At 35.9% G+C, this 23,653-nt stretch overlaps 1 protein-coding gene across 1 annotated transcript in view; it reads left to right on the forward strand.

Annotated features, from left to right (window-relative positions):
* The window catches only part of PLCZ1 (phospholipase C zeta 1), a 101,935-nt gene that overhangs the window by 47,141 nt on the left and 31,141 nt on the right, over positions 1 to 23,653 (forward strand). Inside the window, exons 9-11 of the mRNA XM_027838582.1 lie at positions 3,099 to 3,255; positions 19,469 to 19,585; positions 21,985 to 22,154. Coding sequence (XP_027694383.1) covers positions 3,099 to 3,255; positions 19,469 to 19,585; positions 21,985 to 22,154 — 444 coding nt within the window. The remainder of the gene's footprint in view (positions 1 to 3,098; positions 3,256 to 19,468; positions 19,586 to 21,984; positions 22,155 to 23,653) is intronic.

Here is a 23,653-nt window from a genome sequence, read left to right on the forward strand (position 1 = left end):
AGGGAGGAAGAGAGGAAGGGAAGGAGGGAGAGAAGGGGGTGGGAGAGAGAGAGAAAGAGAGAGAGAGAGAGAGATAGAGATGGATGCCTGGGGAGGATTTATGGGAGAACATTTCTAACAGTCATGTAGGAAGAGAAGGTGGGGATGGATTGTCATCCGTATCATTTATTGGAGAAGACCAATGATTCCATGACAAAAACAAAAATCTACCTAGCATGTTATTAATGTACTTAGGTGCTAGGGTTAATGCTTATGAGGTAGATCTTTATTAGAGAGCTAGGACCTGGTGGATGACAATGACTAGCGTGCTTCTCTGATATGCTTCCATTAAATAATTTCACTTTTCCATTCTGTATGTGGGTGAAATCACTCAATTTTGTTACCCAATCTCAGGGCAGCTTTCATTACACATCATTATCTGTCAGCAATGTATATACGCATATAAACACATATGTATATGTATACCATGAAAGCTTCCTCTCTTCTCAGTTCTATACTTCAAATCACCCCAGCATAATATCCCATCCTGTACTGGCAGTAATAATAACTTCCTCCCAACCACACTGGGATATATTCTTACCTATTCATCCTGTCCTTCTTAGTCTCCTTTGCTGGATCTTTATCCAGGTCATGCCCACTAAGCCACAGGGCTTTGTTCTGGGCTCTCTTTTCTTTTTCTTTGCTATTTCACTTGGTGATCTCATCAACTCCCACAGATTCGATAATCTCTATAGTAATTCAGTAGTCTCTATGCTGATGGTCCTTAAATCTACTTATCTAGCTCTAACCTCTCTACTATCCTCCAGTCTCATATCCCCAATAGTCAACCTCGATGTCCCACATACATCTGAATCTCAACATGTTCAGAGCTGAACTTATCTTTCCCCCTAAACTTTGCCCCCTCCCAAACTTGTATGTTACTGCCTATCCTCCTACTCCTCTAGGATCACCACCTAGGTATCATTCTCAACTCCTCCTTCTCACTCCTCCCCTCTCCCACATCCCTCCACATCCATTTTGTTGCTAAGGCCTATTAATAACATTTTGTAACATCTCTTGAATATATACCCTTCTTTCCTCTGATACTGATACCACCTTGATTCAGGCTCTAATTTCCTCAGCTCAGACTATTACACTAGGTTGCTGGCTGGTCTTCCTGCCACAAATTTATCCTCACTCTAGTCCATCCTGCATTCAGCCATTAAAATGGTTTTCCTAAAGTGCAAGTCTGACCACACCCCCATACCCCACCTCAATAAAGTCCAGTGGCTCCCTATCACCTCCAGAATAAAATATAAAATCCTTTGTTTGACATTCAAAGCTCTTCATAACTTAGCCCCCACTCTAGTGTTCCTACACTTTACAACTTCCCCTCCTCTCCCATCTACTCTATGACTCAGTGTCACTGGCTTCTTTTGCTGTTCCTCAAACAAGACACTCCATGCCCCTGACTTTGGGCATTTCCACTGGTTGTCTCTCAAGCATGAAATACTCCCCCTCCTCCTCTCTGCCTCCTGGCTTCCTAACTAAAGACTCAGCTAAAATCTTACCTTCTCCATGAAACTTTCCCCAATTTCTCTTAATTCTAGCGCCTTCTCCCTGTTGATTATTTCCTACTTATCCTGTACATAGTTTGATCGTACATAGTTGTTTGTATTTGTCTCCCCCATTAGACTGTGAGCTGGTTGAAGGTAAAGAATGTCTTTTGCCTCTCTTTGTATCCCCAATGCTTAGCACAGTGCCTGGCATAGAATAAGCTCTTAATAAATAGTTGTTGGGTAGCGAAGTGGCGCAGTGGATAGAGCACCAGCCCTGGATTCAGGAGGACCTGAGTTCAAATGTGACCTCAGACACATAACACTTACTAGCTGTGTGACCCTGGGTAAGTCACTTAACCCCATTGCCTAGCCAAAAAAAATAAAAAATAAAAAAAATAAACAGTTGTTGATGAACACAATGATGGTGAGGTGGAAAATGAAACACCGAGAACTTAAATGATTTGCCTATGATCACACAAGCAGATCCAAATCCAGGACCTGTAATCTGTGATTCAACGCACTTGAATCATGTGGCACAGATTTGGCCTGTAGAGAAATAAAAGGAAAATAACTAAGTGGTTATTCCAATGGAAATAATAATGATAACCAATCTAGGGATGCAGGAATGGAAGGAATTGAAAAATAGGCTTGTCTTTTTTTATAGCCAGAGAAGTACTCCATACATACGCCTTGACTTTCTCAAAATAACAACAAAATGATCTCTTATTTAGATAGTTTTAATGTTTGCAAAGTGTTTTCCTTGCAAGAACCTTGTGCAAACGTTATTATCCTCATTTGAGAGAAGAAACTCATTCCTAGTGATTAAGTGACTGACTTGTTAATGATGGCACAACTGCTAATTGTCAGAGGTAAGATTCAAATCCAGGTCTTGAGTTCAAGTCCATTTGGCCACTCATAAAGGAGAGAGCCTCCAGAAACGAAACAAAACAAAACAAAAAAACCAAAACAAAAAAAAAAAAAAAAGGAGAGAGCCTTGGGACAAACCAACATACTCAATATCCAGGAGCAGAACAACAATATTTTCACTATGAAAAGAGAAAAAGGCCCCAGTTCTCTGCAGTGTTATATAAGGTTAGGGATATACCTGCTAATGACTAGGCATAAGGGAAATCACAGACCTTCTGATTCCAAGTCCAGTTCTCTTTCTACCCTACCATGAAACTGGCTACTGCTCTGGTTACCCACATAATGTCACAGACACACGGGATGAATGAAAAGGAAATTCATTTGTTTAATGAGGAGGAATAGAACTCTCTGGAGGGAAATTGGAAAGATTTAGCTTTTTTGGGTAACATTTATTATATCTTTCATAATGTATTATATGATGTATAATTGTGCTATTTTCATATTAATGTTAAATATTTGTTTTATATTTACAGAAGAAGTACATTGACTAGATTAAAATGATTTTCTATATGATAACTTTGCCAACAATGAACTAAGACCGCAGGATTGAAAGTGTGGTTCCTTGATTTGAAAAAAAGTTTTTCTTTCAAAGAACTTATGAAACATTGTGAAGTAATTATATTCTATTTATAGATCAGAAAGATAAAAATAGCTTTGGAGCTGTCAGATCTTGTCATTTACACCAAATCCGAGAAGTTCAAAGGCTTTCATCATGCCCAACTTTATCAGAAATTCAATGAGAATAATTCTATTGGGGAGTTACATGCAAGAAAACTTTCAAAACAGAAAGGTAATATTAAGTTGTTTGCCTTCTCAATGGGGGCGGGGGTGAGGAGGAAGGGAGAGAATTTGGAACTCAAAATTAAAAAAAAAGAATGTTAATTTTTTACATGTAATTGGAAAAAAACCAAAAAACCAAAACCAAAAACCAGAAAGGCAATTTCTTTTGGCTTAGCTATATAATGTTTATAATCTATATTTATTTATAACACACATTTATTTAAAATCTTATTTTGTTGCTAAATAAGACTGGTGTATATATGTATGTGTTTACACATATATAAAATATATGCCCTTGATTTCATAGAAAGTGTTTATATTTTTTAATAAAGTAATTTTTTTTTTAAAAAGCATGTGCTTTGAGTTAGGCCCAAAGAGTTTTGATTGGCAGGACTTATATATATAAATATTGGTTCTATATTTTTAAAATCAATAATATTAAAGCAAATATAATATTTTAATAATAATACTTCATATTTCACTTCATTTTATCCCTATGATAATACTATTATATACTATATTATACTATATTATTACTATATTACTACTACTACTAATTAACATTTGTAGCATTTACTATGTTCTAGGCACTATGTGTTTTACAAGTATTATCAAATTTGATCCTCACAACTACCCTGGGAGGTAGGTGCTATTATTATCCTCATTTTAAAGTTGAGGAAACTTAGGCAAATAGAAATTAAGTGACTTGCCCAAGGTCACTTAACTAGTAAATGTCTGAGGCCAGATTTGAACTCAGATTTTTATGACATCAGGCCCAATGCTCTATCCATTATGCCACCAGTTACCAGGTAGTTCAGGAATTATTAACTCAGCTTTTTTTTTTTCCTTTAAAATGGGGAAATTGAAAGAAGGATTTGAATAATTTGCCTTATTTCACACATTTCAGACCAGGGTTCCTTTCTTTTTACCACATTGCCTATTTTTCACTTCAGTATTTTCTTTTTCATATCATATGTCACTATCCTGAAGAAGGAAGATACCCCCAACCTCCATTCCTTCTCCTTTATTTATTGCACTCCAGTCCTGCTTATACTTAGGTGTGGTTTGAGCAAATTGCTAATTCATTTAAAAATGGCAGTCTTAGAAGATGCTGGCAGGCAGTTTTTCTTGAGTGCTTTCCCACCTACTTAGAAAATGATAAGAGTAGGAGGCTAGGTACCCAAGCTGCTTGTCATGCTTCATGATAAAAGGAATAAGTGGCCAAGCTGGAATTTCTTTATATAATGATGGTGAAGGAGAGATATTTTTTTCATCCTGATTTATGAATAAAGAGTTAGAGAATCAAGTTCTCTGCCCAGAGTTAAGGATATCCTTCTGATTTCTGTTTTCATTATTCTACTAAATCTGTTCCTTCTAAAGGTAATCAGTGACCCCCTAGTTGCCAAATCCATAGGCTTCACCCTCCTTGCCGTATCTGCTACCTTTGGTACTGCTAAACATCCTTTTTTCCTGGGTACTCTCTTCTCCTTTGGATTCTGACATTGTTCCCTTCCAAGTATACTTCTATTGGCGCAGTGGATACAGTACTGGCTCTGAAGCTGGGAGGACCTGAGTTCAAATTCGGCCTCAGACCAAACACTTGACAGTTACTAGCTCTGTAACCCTGGACAAGTTACTTAACCCCAACTGCCTAAAAAAAAAAAGCTCTCTTCACCAATTATATTTCCATATTTCTGACTTTTCCTTCTTGATCTTCTTTTCTGATTCCTTGTTTTCCTCTTTCCCACTAAATGTGGGTTTCCCCTCAAAGCTCTATCCTTGCTTTTCTTCTTTTTTTTTATATAATCTCTTTCCTGATCTGATAAATTCCCAAAGCTTCAAATGCCACCTATATGACCACTAAGGGGCAACTAGGTGGTGAAGTGGATAGATCTTTGGGCTTGGGAATCAGGAAGACTCATTCTCATGAGTTCAAATCCTGCTTCAGACACTTACCTTGCTATGTGATCCTAGGCAAGTCACTTAACCCTGTTTGCCTCAGTTTTCTCATCTGGAAAATGACCTGGAGAAGGAAATGACAAACCACTATAGTATCTTTGTCAAGAAAACCCCAAATGGGGTTATGAAGAGTTGGACATGACTAAAAACAACTCAACAACAACGACTTGCAGAATGATATATCCACTCTAAAATCTATACAACCATTTCTGCTTACTAAACATCTATACCTGGATATTCCACCAAAACTCCAAATACCATGTATCTCCCAAAAAAGAACTCATTATGTTTCATCCAAAACCTGCCTCATTTCTGTTGGACACCACCATTTTTTCACACTCCAGGGTTGAAACTTTCATCTTTTGTTTGGCTCTCCACTCAGTCCCTACATAACCAAATTCTGCAGAATTTCCTTTTGCTGTACCTTTAACATCTGCTTTACCAGTTCTACTTCAACCAAACCAGTTCAAGACCTCACCTCTCACCTAGACACTTAAACTATAGTAATGAGATCCTAACTATAATTTCCTTGCCTCCATCCAGTTTCTCCTTTCTTCTAATCATTCTTCACACTATTGTGAATGTAATCTTTATAATACACAGTCCACATTGGATGTGTCTTTAGAATTTCATTCTTGAGAGTTTCCTATTCATCCTTGGATGTCATCCTAGCAGACTTTTAGTCAGTGGACTCTTTCCTAACTTTTCCTCTGAACCTTTGGAGCCTGCTTATCTAAAATCTAGAGTACATATAAGACAATCTCTGGTTTTCCTCTCTTCCATCAGAAACTCAAGGAAGGAGTGGTCACTTCTTCCAAAGGCTCCCTTCATTTCCACTCTAGAAACCAGTTGCTCCATATTAATAATTAGTAGAATCACAACAGACTTTCCTCTTATTAATTTCTTGACCTTCTGAACTATGACATTTTCCTTATGGTAAATGAAGAAGTTATTATTTGATAATATTATTACTTGAGGGAAGAAGAGAGTGAGTGAGAGAGGTAGAAAGAGACAGAGATACAGAGACAGACAGAGATAGAGAAAAGAGAGACAAAGATACAGCTATAGAAACAGAGACAGAGACAGAAAGACAGGGACTGACAGAGACAAAGAGACAGACAGATACACAGAGACATAGTATGACAGAGACAAAAAGAAAAGAGAAACAGATGCAGTTACAGAGACAGAGAGAACCAGAGAAACAGAGACAGAGGTAGAGAAGGGACAGACAGTGACAGAGAAAAGAGAGACAAAGAGACACGGAGACAGAACTAGAGAAAGAGAGACAGAATATTCTGTGTCTTCACTGAAACAATTTTTTCCTCTGGTCAGAGAAAAATAATTCTCATTCCTTGAATTTCAGTGACTAAATAGGTTTCATAAAAATTTTCAAGTAGAAGAGGAATAAAGAATAGCATATGTCTGAACCCATCTTCTCATCCTCTTCCTTGAGACATCAAAAAAATATGTATAAGCTTTCACTTCAAAAGCTAATGCTTCTGGGTGGATCAATGGTACAAGGAGATCTGTGAGATTACTTGTTCATATAGATTGGCACCTGGAACCAATGTACAAAATATTCAGTCTTGCTCATTTGCCTGTACTCTTTATGTAGACTTCCATGGATTGTATGCAAAGGAGTTGTTGTGTGAAATTTGTGAAAGATGAGGGAAACCTTAAGGGAGATGCAGAGTAAATATGGGCAAGGCTAGGTTGCTCCTTTGAAAATCATTAAATTTAATTTATTCTTTTGAAGATTATTATATCAGATTAAAATTTAAATTTACTTAATAAAAATCAAAATAATACAAGTTTTAGAACTATAAATACTTATATATATTACTAGTAATAATATGTTATAAATAATAAATATAAATAAATAATGATTAATTAACTAGTCTCCTTCTTAGGTGATTTTTCAAGGAAAATAAATTGTGCATTTTCCATTATTAGCATGCTTTTGCTAGTGGTAATTATTATAGTATCCAACCTAGCTGTATACTTATTCAGAATTTTTAAAATAATGATTTCAAACTTAGTGACCATCAACAAAAGACACAGTTTGAATGCACAAACAATAGTAATAATGATAAAAATGATAATGTCCTCAAAGCCCAATCCATCATACATTTTGTGAGGGGGCAGGATGAAAAATGGCAAAGTAAGAGTATGCAAGCCAAGATTATATACAACAGGAGCTCTGTGTGTCCTGGGATGCTTTGACCTTTGAAGTCCTGACAGGAATCCCTAAATTCTGGCTAATTAACCTCTGACAATACTAGAACACTGACCAATGTGACATAACTACTTCTATGAACCTAAAAATAGGGTGGTATGTGGTTGCAGCCTTATCCTATTTGGAACTATATTGATGATCACCTTGACATGGGGTAGAGTAATTGCTGCTCTTTTGTGCTTTGTTACCCCAAGAAGGCAAGAATGCGAGAATGTAAGGATGTAAAGATGCAAGGGTACCTTGTAACAGGTCAGAAATATAATAACCCTTCTACTGGAAATGCTTAGGTATAGATGGTACTATCCACTAAAGTAAGTGAATCAAAACAACACAAGAAATAGATTGAACATATGAATGTTTTCTTAATGTGATAGTACTATATCTTAACAAAATTGGAAAGAGCTTAGTGGCTATTGGAATGATTTTTATATTGCTTCTCCCCCCCCCCCAACACAATGATACTCTTCATTTTAAGTTATGCACTTGCTGATGAATCCAGGACAATGATAAGAAGTAGCAATTCTTAAACTCAGATTTGATGAAATAAAAATGAAAATTAAGGAGTTACTTAAATCAGGAGAGGGAAAGTCTGAAAGACCTGAAGGTGTTGTAAATCGACATGGAACACAAACTTCAGAATTGCTACCTAATGATGAAATAGATGGCAAAAACAAAATTGATGCCTCAAATAATTTTGAAAAGGAGATGGGCATACTTAGAGTGGAATTTCAAAAAGTCTATTTTGGGTTTGATGGCACAAATCCTACTGATAGTCAATTAGTATTTATTAAGGGCCTGCTATGTGCCAGGTACTGTGCTAAGTTCCAGGGAAACAAAGAAAGGCATAAAACAGTACCTACTTTCAAGTCTAATGGAAGAGACAATATGTAAGCAACTACGTACAAGATATATACAAGATAAATTGGGCATGGTCTCAGAGGGAGGGCTTTAAGATTAAGGAAGACTGAGAAAATTTTCTTTCAGAAAGTGGGATATTTGGTGAGACTTGAATGAAGCCAGGGAAATTGAGAGAGCCTCAAAGCATTTCAGGAATGGGGATAATCAGTGAAAACACTTGGAGTTGGGAGATGGAGTGTCATGTATGAGGAACAGCAAGGAGGGAAGTATCACTGTATCATGGAATACATGCAAGGAGAGGTGGAAGAGTATAAGGCATAAGAGAACTAGAAAAACTGAAAGGGTCAGGTAATAAAGGCTTTACAAACCCAAACAGAATAATTCCCAAAGGGTGGTATCTGTGAAAGCTAGCATAAACGAATGTATTTCTCCAGTATTTGAGGGTGTAAAAAGATTTTAGGAACCATACAAGTATATGTATGCGTGTATGTATATGTGTATGTGTATGTGTATGGATATACTCGTATACACACACACACACACACACACACACACACACAGACATTGCCATGGTGAGGGCTATATGAGTAAAAGTGAAACTACTTAGTAATACTACTTAGGACAGGTGTAAAATACCTGCCATTGCAGAAGTGTATTGAGATAACCACTGAAGACCTGCAAGAAATCATTGGAAGATTACATAAATACCTAGTCAGCACATATAGCAGAAACATGAACACCATAATGTCTTATTAAAGTTACTGGAAAAGAAACATGTCAAATGGAATCTGGAAAATTAAAATATATGAGAAATTCTTGATACCCTTAATTAACAATTAACAAAAAATCAAAAGGTAACACAAGGGAAAGGAAGGGAAAGGAACAAGCATTTATTAAGTGCCTGTTATGTGCTAAATGCTTTAAGAATATTATCTCATATAATCCTCACAACAACCCTGGGAGCTAGATGCTATTAATCTTCCTGTTATGCAGTTGAAGAAACTGAGGCAGACAGTGACTTGCCCAAGGTCACTGAGCTAGGAAGTGTCTGAGGCTGTATTTGAACTCCAGGCCTTCCTGACTCCAGGCCCACTGCTGTATCCACTGCATTGCAGAGAACAAAATAAACAATTCAACATAAAAAAGCCCTCTATATTTTAAAAGCTTGAGAAACAAAGGTATTAGAAGAGGGAGAACTCTCAAAAAAGAAAGACATGAAATTGTGATGTCATCTTCGTTGTTAAATGAAGTACACTTGAATAAAAACACAAGATATATTAACCATGAAATAGAAATTTTGCATGCCATTAATATAATAAATGATAGAATGGCTACTTCATGGGAAGCTTCTGAAACTTAAGTTTTCTCTACAAAAATGGAAAATAGCATGCTCACCTAAGATCCATAACTTTAATGTTTCATAGTAGCACATGTAGCTGCAGCTGCTCATTGGCTGCACTTTGTGTCAGCATGATTGATGAGGTGGTTCATGGCATCTAAAAGCTGAGGGGGCCAGACCACCACTGAGTTAACATATGATTGGTGCTCAATATATGTAAAATTCTTAATACATGTCAAACTGAAGCCTTTGGGCTTGAATTCAGAAATGAAATCAAATCACTGAATGAGGATAATATTTACAAATACCTTTGTCTTCTCTGGGCAAGACACATCAAACATAAGGCTATCAAGGAGAAAATGAGGTTATATAAAGAAACTGACTAGCATGAGGCAAAGTAAAACTATAATAGGAAAAACTAATTTAGAATAATTAATATCTATATAATACCCTTCTTAAAATGGACTTTTGGTATGATAAAATGAACGATAATCCCTGTGTCTAAACAAAAATCCATACAATGTTAATAAAACACAGGACTTATCACCCTAAAGCAGTTACAGATAATTTTCTTGTCAGAGGGATTATTAAATATTCTCAGAGCAATAAGCAAATTAAAAATTTACAGAAATACTTTGGAAAAAAAACATACTTCACTTTACCAAGGAAAAATAAAAGCTGACATGAACTATATCAAAATGAAAATGTACAATGTAACCAAATGTAGTTTGTATTCAATTCAAATGTATTTTTGTATTCAAATGTATTTTTATATTCAATTTAATTCTATTAACATTTAGTAAGTGCCTATTATGTGCCAACACCTTGCTAATCACTAGCAAGAAAAAAAAAAGAGACAGTCCCTGCCCTCAAGTTGCTTACAATTGAATGGAGAAAGATAGCACACAAAAGGATTCTGCAAAGTCTGGGATAGGTGAGCATCAAAGGGGTACCTGGGGGTGAGAGCACGCTGGTTCTTTTTAATTGTTGTTTCATTTTCTAAATATTCACCAACCTTCTCTTTAATTGTCCATGCTAGAATTTTTTGGGGGGAATTGAAGTCAAAGTTACCATTTTTTAGTTTATAGGTTACATTTTCTTCTTATTTTTGAAAATAAGGATATTTTCCCTTCCCTAACCTAGCGGTATGGATATTATTCTCAATGATATTTCAAAGATCACAGACAATCTTTACCTGAGAGTTGTTTCACTGGCTAACATGTTAATTCATTTGGCCTAGGTGGCTTGTATGCTAAGTGTTTTCTTACTGTCTCCCTATTTATCTTAAGTATTAACTGTATTAATAATTTTTGTTCTGTTCTTTCCAGGTCAAAGATAACTTTCTCCTTGAGTTGATGAACTCTGCCTTCTTGCTATCATCAGTTATCATCATAATCCCATTCACCTTGAGTAGTTGTCCTATGTATTTCCTCAATATTACTACAGAAATACCTTTTCTGTTATCTTTAGTTTTCCTTACTTGGGAAATTATTATGTTTTTGCACTCCTGTCACTATTTTTTTTTTTTTAGGCAATTGGGTGAAATGACGTGCCCAGGGTCACACAGCTAGTGTCAAGTGTTTGGTCTGAGGTCGTCTTTGAACTCAGGTCCTCCTGACTTCAGGGCTGGTGTTGTATCCACTGTGCCACCTAGCTGCCCCTCCTGATACTATTCTTGTAATAGTCTTGCATGTTTATATCCATGCTTTGTTACTTGCTCTTGCTTAAACCTCTATGTTGGTTGGTGAATGAAGTTTATGTGCCTCCATATTAGTTTCATCAGAAAATTCTTCCTTTTTCTCTTCACTGGGATTGTTTTTATTTATATCTCTAGAACTTCACTTTTGAGAGGTTCCTATCCTGCCAATGTTTAGTCCAAAGGATCATTTTCTTTCCATGAATTCTTTGAAATCTTTTCTCCCTGAATATAGGTTTTATGTTAGACTTTTTCTACCTATCCTCTCTCTGTCTAAAATTCCAAATGCAATGGTCATGGCCCCCTCTCCAATTTCACCTTGATCATTTCCCAAGACAGGCTGATTCTACTTCTATAGCATCGTTCATATATCTTCCCTTTTTTCCATTTGCATGACCAAGATCCTATCTCTCATTTCTCATCTGGCCTATTTCAGTAGGCTCCTAATTGGTCTCCCTGATACAAGTCTTTCTCCCCTTTCCTCATCCTTTATACCACCGCCAAATTGATATTCCCAAAGCACAAGTCTGACCATGCCACTTCCCTGCGCAAGAAGTTTTAGTGGCTCCTTATTGACTTTGGGAAAAGATACAACTTTCTTCAGTGTATAAAGACTTTCATAATCTTTCTCTAATTTATCCTTCCAGATTTATTTAACATTACTTCACATCATACACTCTGTATTTCAGCCAATTTTTTTCTACTTGCTGTTCCCCATATGTGGTGTTCAATCTCCCACCTCCATGCCTTTGGAAATGTTGTTCTTCATTTTTGGACTTTGCCTCCTCCTCTTCATTTTCTCTTGGTCTCCAGTCCTCTTTGACAATTAGTTCAAGTGCTATCTCTTATATAAGATCCTTCTAGACTTCTTCTCTTAGTACTCTTTAACTAAAAAAAAAGTTTCTTTGTTTTTATGTAACTGTGTATAGGATAAAAGATTTAGCTCTAGAAGGGCTTTAGAGGTCATTTAGAGCAATCTCCTCATTTTGCAGATAAGGAGAATGAGACCCAGAGGATTTAAGAAATTTGCTCAGGTCACAAAGGTAATAAGTTACAGAAGTGGCATTCAAACCCAAGTTTTCTGATGCCTTGTCTGTACTGTACTGCACTCCTCCCATGTTGTTTGCCCTCCAATAATGTAGAAGTGCCTTGAGGCACTGGGACTGTTTCATTTTTCCCCTTTTATTTCCTGTGCCTGGCATATTGTCTAACATGAAGTAGGAAGTTAATAAATTTTTCATAAATGAAATGTAAAAGATTTCCATAAGTTTTACCTTAGCAACCAGTTTTTTTTTAGTGAAAATGAGATCCAAAATAGAATTTTCCTTTGTTCATTTCCCTACCTTTGTAGTAAGTGTTTTGTTGACTTGGTTTTCAGGATATTGTCAGTTCTTTGTAGAATTTTCTACGTCATCCTTTGTCAAAGAAAAGAACACATAAACTGTAATTATTTTCATCATGTTTCCTTTTGTTCATCATAAACAACCCAAAGCAAGATGAACAAGCATCCCATAAAATGAAATCATTTGATGGCAGTATGGAGCCAGCTCTACCATCTCTTATACTTATCTAAGTGAAAATGTGTGAGCTATCATTTCATTTAACTGCACTTTCCTACTGGTTTTTATTTTGTTTTATTTCATTTATAGTAAGAATGTTAAGATTAATGTCGTCCAGCATACTCTGGGGCCTCTTAAATTTTATCCATGACCACACAAGAGACTAATCCAACAATTCACACAGGAATAATTAACTAGAGAAAGATGCATATTGCATAGATTATGACATGTAATTTTGGATGAGGAGTCCATTGAGTAAGTCCATCAGTTCATATATTTTAGGTATTGCACATGGGCAATAAATTGCACTTAGAAATGAATATATGGAGAAGAGTGGATTCGATAGGAGTTAGGAAGCTAGGCACTACATTCAATGGCTCCAAACTGCTCTATGGTGGAAAAACAAGATAAAGAGAGCTAAAATTTTCCCAGTGATGCTATGTGTCTGAGTTAAATTCTGGGTTGGGAATAAATAAGAAGGAAAATTGATCAAGTTCTCTTGCCCACTTTTCATTATCTCACAGAAGTGGGTCCTTTTAGAAATGATTTTGTGGTAAAGCATCAGGTTCATTAAAGAAAAGACAGTGCATGTAAAAAACTTTCGTAGCTTAATGAACTTATTGAGGGATATTTTTGTAGCTATATGGGACCTTGGAACAGCTGGAAATCAAGGTGGGGTAAAGGTCTTCAGGGCTTCAACTGAATTTCTAGCCATCTGGCCTGGTGCCTGAGATGTCAGATTAGCTACATGGTGTGGCAGCAGCCCAGATGGCTTATAGAGAAGGCAACATCAAAGATGGTTTCCAAACTTTCCCCTATACATGAGAAACATCCCATCTCTAGCATATGCTGGTGATATTTTGCAAATTGTCTTTGCTTCTTGCAATACATAGGTATTGGAGGTTTTATCTGTTTTTATCTGTTATCTCTGCTCCGTAAACTACACTTCGGGATCTTTCAGTGTTGTTATTAGTTGATAGCATGAAGGAAAGAAAAATGGAAGGTGAGAAAGGCTGAGTCATCCTAGGGCTGACTGCAAATTTATTTGGCCTATTCTTATGACTTTAGATAGTGTCTGAAAAACTTTCCTGAAAGCATGGGTTTATTCTTCCACATAGATCACCATTAGCTCCTTAGATTTGGGACTTCACAGCTCAGGGTATTCAAGATTAGTGAAACAAATATGCCATGAGGCTCTTTCATAGACTGCGTATCTTATTTAACTTTCTCAAGCCAGTCTTTCGACTCTAAAGAATGCTATGGATACAGTAAATAAGTTAATATTCTCTTAGGACATTTTGTTTAGTTAGTGCATCACATATATTTCTGAAATGGATCAGAAAGCACTTACTGAGCACTAGAATATTCCCTAATTTACCACCACAATCTCCAAGGTTTCAAAATTAAGAGTAACTCAAAAGGTCATGGATAGACACAGGTAAGTAAATTTTGATGATATTACTAATGAGGACATGCATGCATGAAGTGGCTGAAAAAAATTCATCAGGGAAATGATGTGGTCTTATTTGTGGTCAGAAAAGTACTGCATAACACATAGTGAAAGAGATGGTTGAATAACACAAGTGTTTCATTGTTACCATCATAATGTTGAAAGGCTCCAGATTGGGGCAGCTAGGTGGCACAGTGAATAGAGCACTGGCCTTGGAGTTAGGAGGACCTGAGTTAAAATCCAGCCTCAAACACATAATGCTTCCTAGCTGTTTGATTCTGGGCAAGTCACTTAACCCCAAATGCCTCACCAAAAAAAAAAAAAAAGGTCCTAGATGAAGACCTCTAGTACACTAATATCCAGAGGGGGGGTAACCAAGATGGTGAAGGGCATTGAGCTTATGCTCTATGAGGATCTGCTGAACCAATTGCAGATTTTTAATCAAGAAAAGAGGAGACCTAGGGGAGACAGGATCACAAGCAGGGGTATGCTAGGATTAGCTTATAATGGTTCTCCAAAGCCTATTGTTAAATTTTAAATGTGAATATTTACACCTCAGAAAGTTTCAAACACAAAAATTGGGTTGATTTATAGTTTTGTGGATTATCTAGGTGCAAGAAAGTGATAGAAAAATATTTATAACGCAGGTTAAACTTTTGGAAAGCCAGTTGTCAAACATTCACCAGCATAACCCTTGTCAAAAGAATTTGAAAAATTGCCATGTAGGAGAAGGAATAGACTCCTAGGACGTAGGTTTCAAGAGTATTGTCCCCTACAGTAGGCTCATCTCTAGACATGCATCCACAAATACCATGAAGGTCAGCTCCTCATTATCTTTCACCTGATTAATTACAAAAGTCTTCTGATTAGTGTTCTTACTTCCAGCCTCTTCTCTCTCCATTTCACCCTCTAATTGGCTGCTAAAATGATCTTCCTAAAGCATAGATCATACTATGAAATTTCCTTGCTCAAGAATCTTCAATAGCTAATTATTGTATATAGGAAAAAAAAAGGCAAACACCAGTTTTTCTGCTTGGTACTTAAAGACTTACACAGTCTGGCTTAAGCCTACCTTTTAAGACCTGTTTCATAGTCTTCACCTTCACACACTCCATGTTCTAGCCAACCTGGCCTATTTGATTTCCCCCCAATTATTAGTACTCCTTCCTTCCTCAAATTCTCTTTCCCTCAAATTATTTTTTGTTGTTAAGTCCTTTCAGTCATGTCTGACTCCTTGTGACCCCTTTTGGGGTTTTCTTGGTAAAGACACTGGCGTGGTTTGCTATTTCCTCCTTTGGCTCATTTTACAGATGAGGAAACTGAGGCAAATGGGGCTAAGTGACTTGCCCGGGATCACATAGCTAGTAAACGTCTGAGGCCAGATTTAAACTCAGGTCTTTGTGACTTCTATCCATTTGTGACACTCTATCCATTGTGCCACCTACCTACCTTCTCCTCAAATTATCTTTGAATTACTTATCTTTATAATTGTTGCATATTAGATAAATTAGATAAATTCTAGATAAAATATCTAGAAACATAGAACATGTAAGAGAGAGTTAGGAAGATGAACATGAGCCCCAGTCATCGGTTGCATTATTAGTTTTCCAATTTTCTCTGAAAGTCGTCTTTTTCTTGCTTTCTCGTGTATACTTCAAGAGTTTCTCTCATAAAGGCTAAGAGATAATAATGATTTATATGTTTCCTCTCTTCTATGGCAATTCAGGAGACTCCCCTCATCAACCTCACCTTGCCTTCCACTGAAGGGAAAAATGTCTCTAATCTTTTTAAGGACAAATACCATTTTTCGGTCTCAACCTGAGCCCCTATCATTAAATCATGCCAGTCAACATGAGTGGAAAACGCTTTTTATTTCTATCAATGGGAATACATCTTAGACAGCAAATAATCAAGGAACAGTTGGAATGCTGGCTTCTTGTGCTGCTGGCTTATAATAAGGAAGTAGAATCAATTAGAATAATTTCTTTGCTCCTCCACATGGCTTGGCCAATATGGATTCTTTGTTTTCTTTTTTCTTGGAGTCCTCAACTAATGCTAAGGTCAAACTGTATGGATTGTGTGAATTTTGAGTAAGAGATAAATTTGTTAGTTATGGCTACTTCTGGCACGTTGAGTGGCCCCTCCTGCCCTTCGTCCCCAGCAATGCTCTCTATATTGGAAAGCCAGGATGCACTTGCATTGCTTCCAGTAGAATTTAAGATCCTTGAGCTTAAATTCTATTTTGTTTTTGCCTTTGTACTTATCATGTAAGTGTGTATTTACATATATGTGTGTGTATACACACACACACACACACACACACACATATGTACACGGGCAGCTAGGTGGCATGGTGTATAGAGTGCCAGGACTGGAGTCAGGAAGACTCATCTTCCTGAATTCAAATCTGGCCTCAAATCAGGGTCCAGTGACCTCAGGTAAGTCACTTAACCTTGTTTGCTTCAGTTCCTTATCTGTAAAATGAGCTGGAGAAGGAAATGGCAAACCACTCTAGTGTCTTTGTAAAACCCCAAATGGGATCATGAGGAGTCAGATATGACTGAAGTGATTGAAAAATAACATATATTATACATAGTAGATGTTAATAAATACTTGATGAAATTGAGTGGAATTATTGAAATATCTTTGTTAATTGTGTAGGTACTCAAAATTATTTGAGTTTGCATTGTGGGTTCTTAGAGAGTTTGAATAATTTTATTTGGTTGTTGATAATTTGCTTCTTTTTTGGAGAATTACTTTTTAATACTCCTTGATCGCTTATCTTTTTTCTCTTTAATATAGCTTTCTTATTTCATCAAAGTGTTTAGCACAAAATTTTATTCTTACAAGTTTCTTTCCTTTGTATTCCAGACACTGTTTTTTATGTAAAAGCTATTTTTATACAATTGAATCCATTTACTTTCCCCTGTAATTTTCTGTATTTTGTTGAATACATAAATATCTTTCTTCTCTCTATAATTGTAATAGATCTAGGATTATGCTTTATGATCATTAATAAATTTGGCATTAATTTTTGTATTAATTAATACCATAGAGTTTTTATTGAACAATTTCTTTCCACAAAGTTTAGTGATAATAATAGCTATTTATTTAGTGTATACACACATACACATATATAAATACCTTAAATATAAATATTTAGCTTTAATAATAGCAGTTTATATATATTTTGTCATTTGATTTCCCACAACTCTGTGAGGTAGATGTAATTATTACTGTATTTTATAGATGAGGAAACTGAGGCTAAGAAAGATTAAGTGACTTGTCTAGGGTCACATAGCTAATGTGTTTGAGGCAAGACTTAAATTTAGGTCTTCCTGACTTTGGAATTTAGTATTCTATCCACTGTGCCACCTACTTGCCTGGCTAGGCATTAATTTTGACATTTCTACTTTTTTCTTAAGAATTTTTTTCCATTTTTTATCCATTATCATATAGTTCTGATGATTATTGATTTATATATAGTACAATTCCTCCTTCCCATAATTCCCTTTGTTCATTTACTTAATCATTCTTCTAATGATCTAAGATCTAAGATCTAAGATGTTCATTTACTTAATCATTCTTCTACATAAATTTTATATTTATAGAGAGAGGCAGTATGGAGTAGTGCTGAAGTATCCCAGGCCTGAGGGCCACAGTGTGGAGGCAGCAGGAGTGGAGGAGAGGGAAGGCCAAACACTTCTCAATACCAGCCAAATTAGACTGAATTGTAATTGAAAAAATATTTAACAAAATAAATAAAAATATAATAGAACAGAAATAATAATGTTAATATACTGTGATATTCTAAGTCATTAGGTGGCCCACAGGTATCCTTAGGTTAGTGGCCCCTGTTTCTTCCTGAGTTTGACACTACTTGGTGTAAAGCATAAAGACTTAGCCTTGAAGCCAGAAAAACCTAGGTTCAAGTCCCTTCTCTGACATATGCTGTTTGTGTAACTCTGGGCAAGTCACTTAACCTTCACTGCTCTAGTCAACTCTCTAAGACTGTAAGTTGCAGCAAAGATAGTAACCTGAATTTGTAGAAGGAGTTTCCTGACATAGAAGTTGCTAATACTAAGAAAGACATGGGTCTAGACCTCTATAAAGTGGTCAGTTATTACTTTGATTGGCATTGCATATCTATAAATTAATTTGGGTAACATAATCCTTTTTATTCTATTGTCTTGATCTATGCTTGGAACAAAAATAGTAATAGTAACAGTTTGAATTTATATTGAGCTTTAAAGTTCATACAGTTCTTTCCTCATAAGACCTCTGTGAGGCAGGTAGTATAAATGTGCTTTATAGGTGAAAAAAGTGAATGTTTAAGTGACTCACCTATCATCACACAAACTGATATGTGCCTGGTCTGGGTTTTACACATGTTTCCTCATTTCAAGGCTAACAATCTATCCATTACGCAGATATCTCTTCAGATGTTTGATTCTTTCTTTATTTCTGTATTTGTCCCATGGTGGGTTAAGGCCCAAGTATCTACTACATGTTATTGTGGTTGTTTAATTTTTATTTCTCTTACTATTATCATGTTTTTTTGTTAGTATTGTTTAGAAATGTTGATCATTTTTGTGTTTATGTTATATGCTTCTATCCCGCTAAAAATTTTTCTTATGCCTTTGAGACTACTTGTATGACTGTGGGCAAATTTAACCCCTCTAGGCCTCAGTTCCATCACCTATAAAACAAGGGGTTCAAAAAGATGACTTCTAATAGCCCCTCCAGGTCTAGTTCTAAGATCCTTTGACTATAGTATTTCTGGACAAGTCCATGAAAAGATGGTTAAATACTTAATCTCTCTAATTCTTTATTTTCTTAACTATAAAATGAGGATAACAATGTTTGCTTTGTCTCCTTCACAGGGTTATTTTAAGGAACTCTTTTAAAACTATAGTGAACTATACAAATGTAAAGTATGATTATTTTCAATGTATATATATTTACTAATATGATATGCTAAAATTATTAAAAATGCTAAAATATTTATGCTAGGAGAAAAAAATTAGTAATATGATTTTTTATAAACAAGAAAATTAAGAACTGCTTATTTCATTTATTTCAAATATAGAAATATTTCACAATGTTCCAATAATACCTGTTTTTAGCTCGTGAATTTATCTCACATACCAATAACTTCATTACAAGAATTTATCCAAAAGCGACAAGAACAGACTCGTCTAATTACATTCCTCAAGAATTTTGGAATGTAGGATGTCAGATGGGTATGTTGAGCAGTTGCATCTGTACTTACAAAATATGAAATGAGGAATACTTTGTTTTAATGATATTTTGGTAATTCACTATATATATTGATTTTTTTCCTGAAATAGATGTTGATTTCCTTCATCCCTTCTCTTAGAATTAGTAATATACTAAATATCTCATAATGGTGACTAAGTCCAAGTAGGAATATTTTTAATAAGTCATATGCTCCAAAAAGTGAAGCAATTCTTAGATTAAAATAGGGATGAGGGAACTCTTGAACAGCTAGGGTGTGAATTTACTGTTTATTTACCATTTATAAGCTGTTTTAGACATATTATATTTAAAATGCCTATAGAACATTCAATTCAAAATGTCCAAAAGGCTATTGGTGATGTGAGACTATAGCTCAGGAGAGAAACTAAAGCTGGATATATGTGTGTATATATATATATATATATATGTAATCTGCATAGAGATGATAATTACCCTTGGGAGCTGATGAGATCACCAAGTGAGAAAGTACAGAGTGAAAATAGAAGACTTAGGACAAAGCCTTCGGGGGACATCCATGATTAGGGAATTGTCCTTCATTCATTCAAAGAGGACCAATGACATCAGGAGGATGATGTCTTGACTTACAAATGAACTGGATTTAAGTGAGGCAGAGCTATGCAAAGTCATCAGCCTCATTCTCTCTTCCAGGGTTATCTGAGTCCAGAGACAAGACATAGGTCAGGACAACTGGAAATGGCCCCAGATGTAGTGGGAGACCTTGGCCTTTTAAACTAAGGGCTTTCCCAGGTGTCAGTTTGTCTGAGGCAACACCCATTTAGTGATTTAAGGCTAGGTAAGAAATGAGGCAAAAGATGACCTAGTTTGCCTACTCAAAAATTGCTATTTATACTCACTCTGAGCCATCAAAATCCAAACAATGACCAAGTGTGGCATTGGTTGGACCTATTATTGGCAAATCAGTGAAAGGGAGAGTAATTTGGGTTTAAGGCATGGTCTAGTAGCTCTATTTGAATCCCAATGGGCTTTATGAAAGCCTGGTTTTTCAGAGTTCTATTTAAAGAAATCATAAATGAAACTACCTGAGATAAGTAAGTTAATTATCTCAGTTTTTTTAAATAATAAAATAAATAAATAGGGAAGAGAAAAAAAATTCTAGCCCCCAAACCCCAAGTTATTTTGTGAAGTTTCAGCAATCAAAATTTATATTCCTTTGGGCAGTGTAACTTTGATGAGGATTGAGGAAAGAAGATTGAAAAGGAAAGGTCATACAGGTAGGAGAACATTGTCATGAAAGCATATACAGGAGAAAATATACAGGAGAAGATGGTGATTGATAGTGTCAGAGGTTGCAGAAAAGTCATTAAGTATAAGGACTGAGAAAAGGTCATTAGATTCAGCAATTAAGAGTTCCTCAGTAACTTTGGAGAGAGCAGTTTTAGTTGAATAATGAGATTAAAAGCCAGAGCCAAATTGTTGAGGGTTTAAAAGAAAGTGAGAAGAGAGGAAGTAAAGACACCTAGTAGAGATGGCTTTTTCAGGAATTTAACTGAAAAGGGGAAGAGAGTCAACAACTTCAGTTATCCAATATGAATAGAGATCAAGGATGATTGGATAAAGTGAGGTTGTTGGAGTTGTTTTTTATGTTTTATTTTTTAGGATGAAGGAGACATGGGCATATTTGAAAGTAACAAGGAGGATCCAATAGATAGGGAAAGACTGACTTGGTCACTCAATAGGCATATGTAAAAGATAGGACTTGAACCTGTCTTCTAGTTCCCAGAAAGCAATTACTTTTTCACTTCCTGGGCTGAGAAAACTCATAACAACCAGGATTTTAAACAATTTAGTTCTATGTACAAGGTGGCCAACTTGAGCCTTGTCTGAATGACTGTTACACTGAAATTAGAACTCATCTGCCTTTCCTGATGAGTTCTCCTGGTTCCCCAGTTTATCAATTAGAGGCAATCCCATTTTCTTCTCAGAAATTCATTCTTCTGATGCTACCTTTACCTCTTAAAGAGTTGAGGAATATCAGAAGAAATTAATCAATGAATCCTAATGATTATTTTTTCTGCTGTTTCTAAGCCCTTTCCTTTCTTCTCTATTTCTCCTCAGCAATATGTATTGAATATGATTTAAAAGAATGAAGTTCCCTGTGATTTGTATCATCATTTATCTTAGTAATTAATCCTTCCAATTCAATTGCACAAAAATTGATGACAGCCTATGGATAACTGACAAAAGGAGAGTATGCAACCAAAATAAGAATACAATTCCAATGTCACATACTCTTTTAAAAAATGTAGCATGATTAATTTTAAATGGATTAATTAACTTGATGTTCCTTAAATGCAGCCTCCATTTCCTCAAAACATAACAATAATGTTTTTTTTTTCCACAGTGGCCTTAAATTTCCAAACCCCTGGATTACCTATGGATCTGCAGAATGGGAAATTTCTAGATAATGGTGGCTGTGGATATCTTTTGAAACCAGAAATACTAAGGAATCCTAAATTAAACTTCTCTCCAAATGAATTTAAAGGATATAATCCAACTACACTTTCAATAAGGGTATGTTTGATGGCAGTTTTCTGAATATTGGCTCATGTTTTCTATTGCTAATAGCTAACATTTATATGATACTTTAAAGCTTGAAAAGAGTTTTATAAACATTATTTCACTTGAGCCTCATAACTACACTGTGAAACATATATTATGGTAATATTAATTCCATTTTACACAAAGGCAAACTAGGTCTAGAAGAGGTTGAGATTAAGTGACTTGTCCAGGGTCAAGAGGTAGTATTTGAATCCATGTTTTCTCTGTCTAAGTTCAGCTTTATATCTTCCATGTTACATTTCTGACAGGGTTATGCCAAAAAAAAAGAAGAGATTTCAAAATAAAGATGATCAAGGTCATGGTCATTCTATATGGTTATAAATGTCTTAAGTATGTGAAGATTTATCATAAGCTAGTCTAATATTAAGAACCCAGCTGGGCCCAAGGGACAGGGGCACTATAACCACTCCCTTTTCCCAAAGGGCCTATCTGCTCTAGACCAATGAGAAACCAACTAGGGTCAGTCTTGAAGGAGAGTGGCCTTTAATGACAGGTGTTAAGGCTCTCCCTTTTCAACTCTTTGACTTGTTAAACACCCACCCCAACAACCCAGAGACAAATTGCCTAATTATTAGGTTTTGTTTCATGTTTTCTTAAAGGAGAGATTAAGAATGTAGTCAATGTAAATTAAGATTAGAACAAGTATTTATTTCCAAAGCACAAAATAAATACTGAAATAGCATATTATAGGATGCATTGACAGAACAACTTAAACAAGATTTAGTAACCTAAATTATAACTACTGTTACAACATCTTTGGAGACTGATATTTAAATCTCATTGGAGCATGAAAGTAGTACGAAGGATTGTTGAATAATCATTGCTATATTTCACTTTGGTTTTGTACTGCCCGAACATTTGCTAGTCCAGGTCTTTTGGCAAAATGGGCCTATCTTCTTGTTGGTGGTCATTTCCAAATGGTGGGGACTTTTCCCTTTGTACCCGCAGTCAACTCCAATGAAAAGGATGCAGTACCTCCAGACCTTTCTAACTAACAAAATTGTCTCCAACCCTAGACAAGTCCATTTTGGGTGTAGATACTTATTCATCTAAGATTAGGAAGGAACAAACACAAAAAAGGCAGCTCAAAGTCTAGGCTCAAGATCACCTAGGTAGGACATTGGTCACAGTCACATGGTAGCTAGGCTGGGGCACAGGCAAACCATTGCTCTCCTCAACCCCTAAATAGACCTGACAAAATCCCAAGCCAGAAAGGAAGAGGCCACCAAGGTTGATATTACTGTATTCAATACGTACTGAGTCATCATCTCTTCCTACTCAGTGGCTAATAAGGAGACTGACTCATCATCTCAAAGCACCAAGCCCCATTAGCACCAATTCAGGTTAATATACTTAGCAGAAAGCAGAAAATATAGATAAGTGGAGCAAATAAAAACCTAAAGGACTAGACCACTTTGTGAGACCATGGCAGGATTGCCTAGTCATAATAT

Source organism: Vombatus ursinus, unplaced genomic scaffold (genome assembly GCF_900497805.2).
Source record: "Vombatus ursinus unplaced genomic scaffold, bare-nosed wombat genome assembly UNPS02014830.1, whole genome shotgun sequence".
NCBI classification, from domain to species: domain Eukaryota; kingdom Metazoa; phylum Chordata; class Mammalia; order Diprotodontia; family Vombatidae; genus Vombatus; species Vombatus ursinus.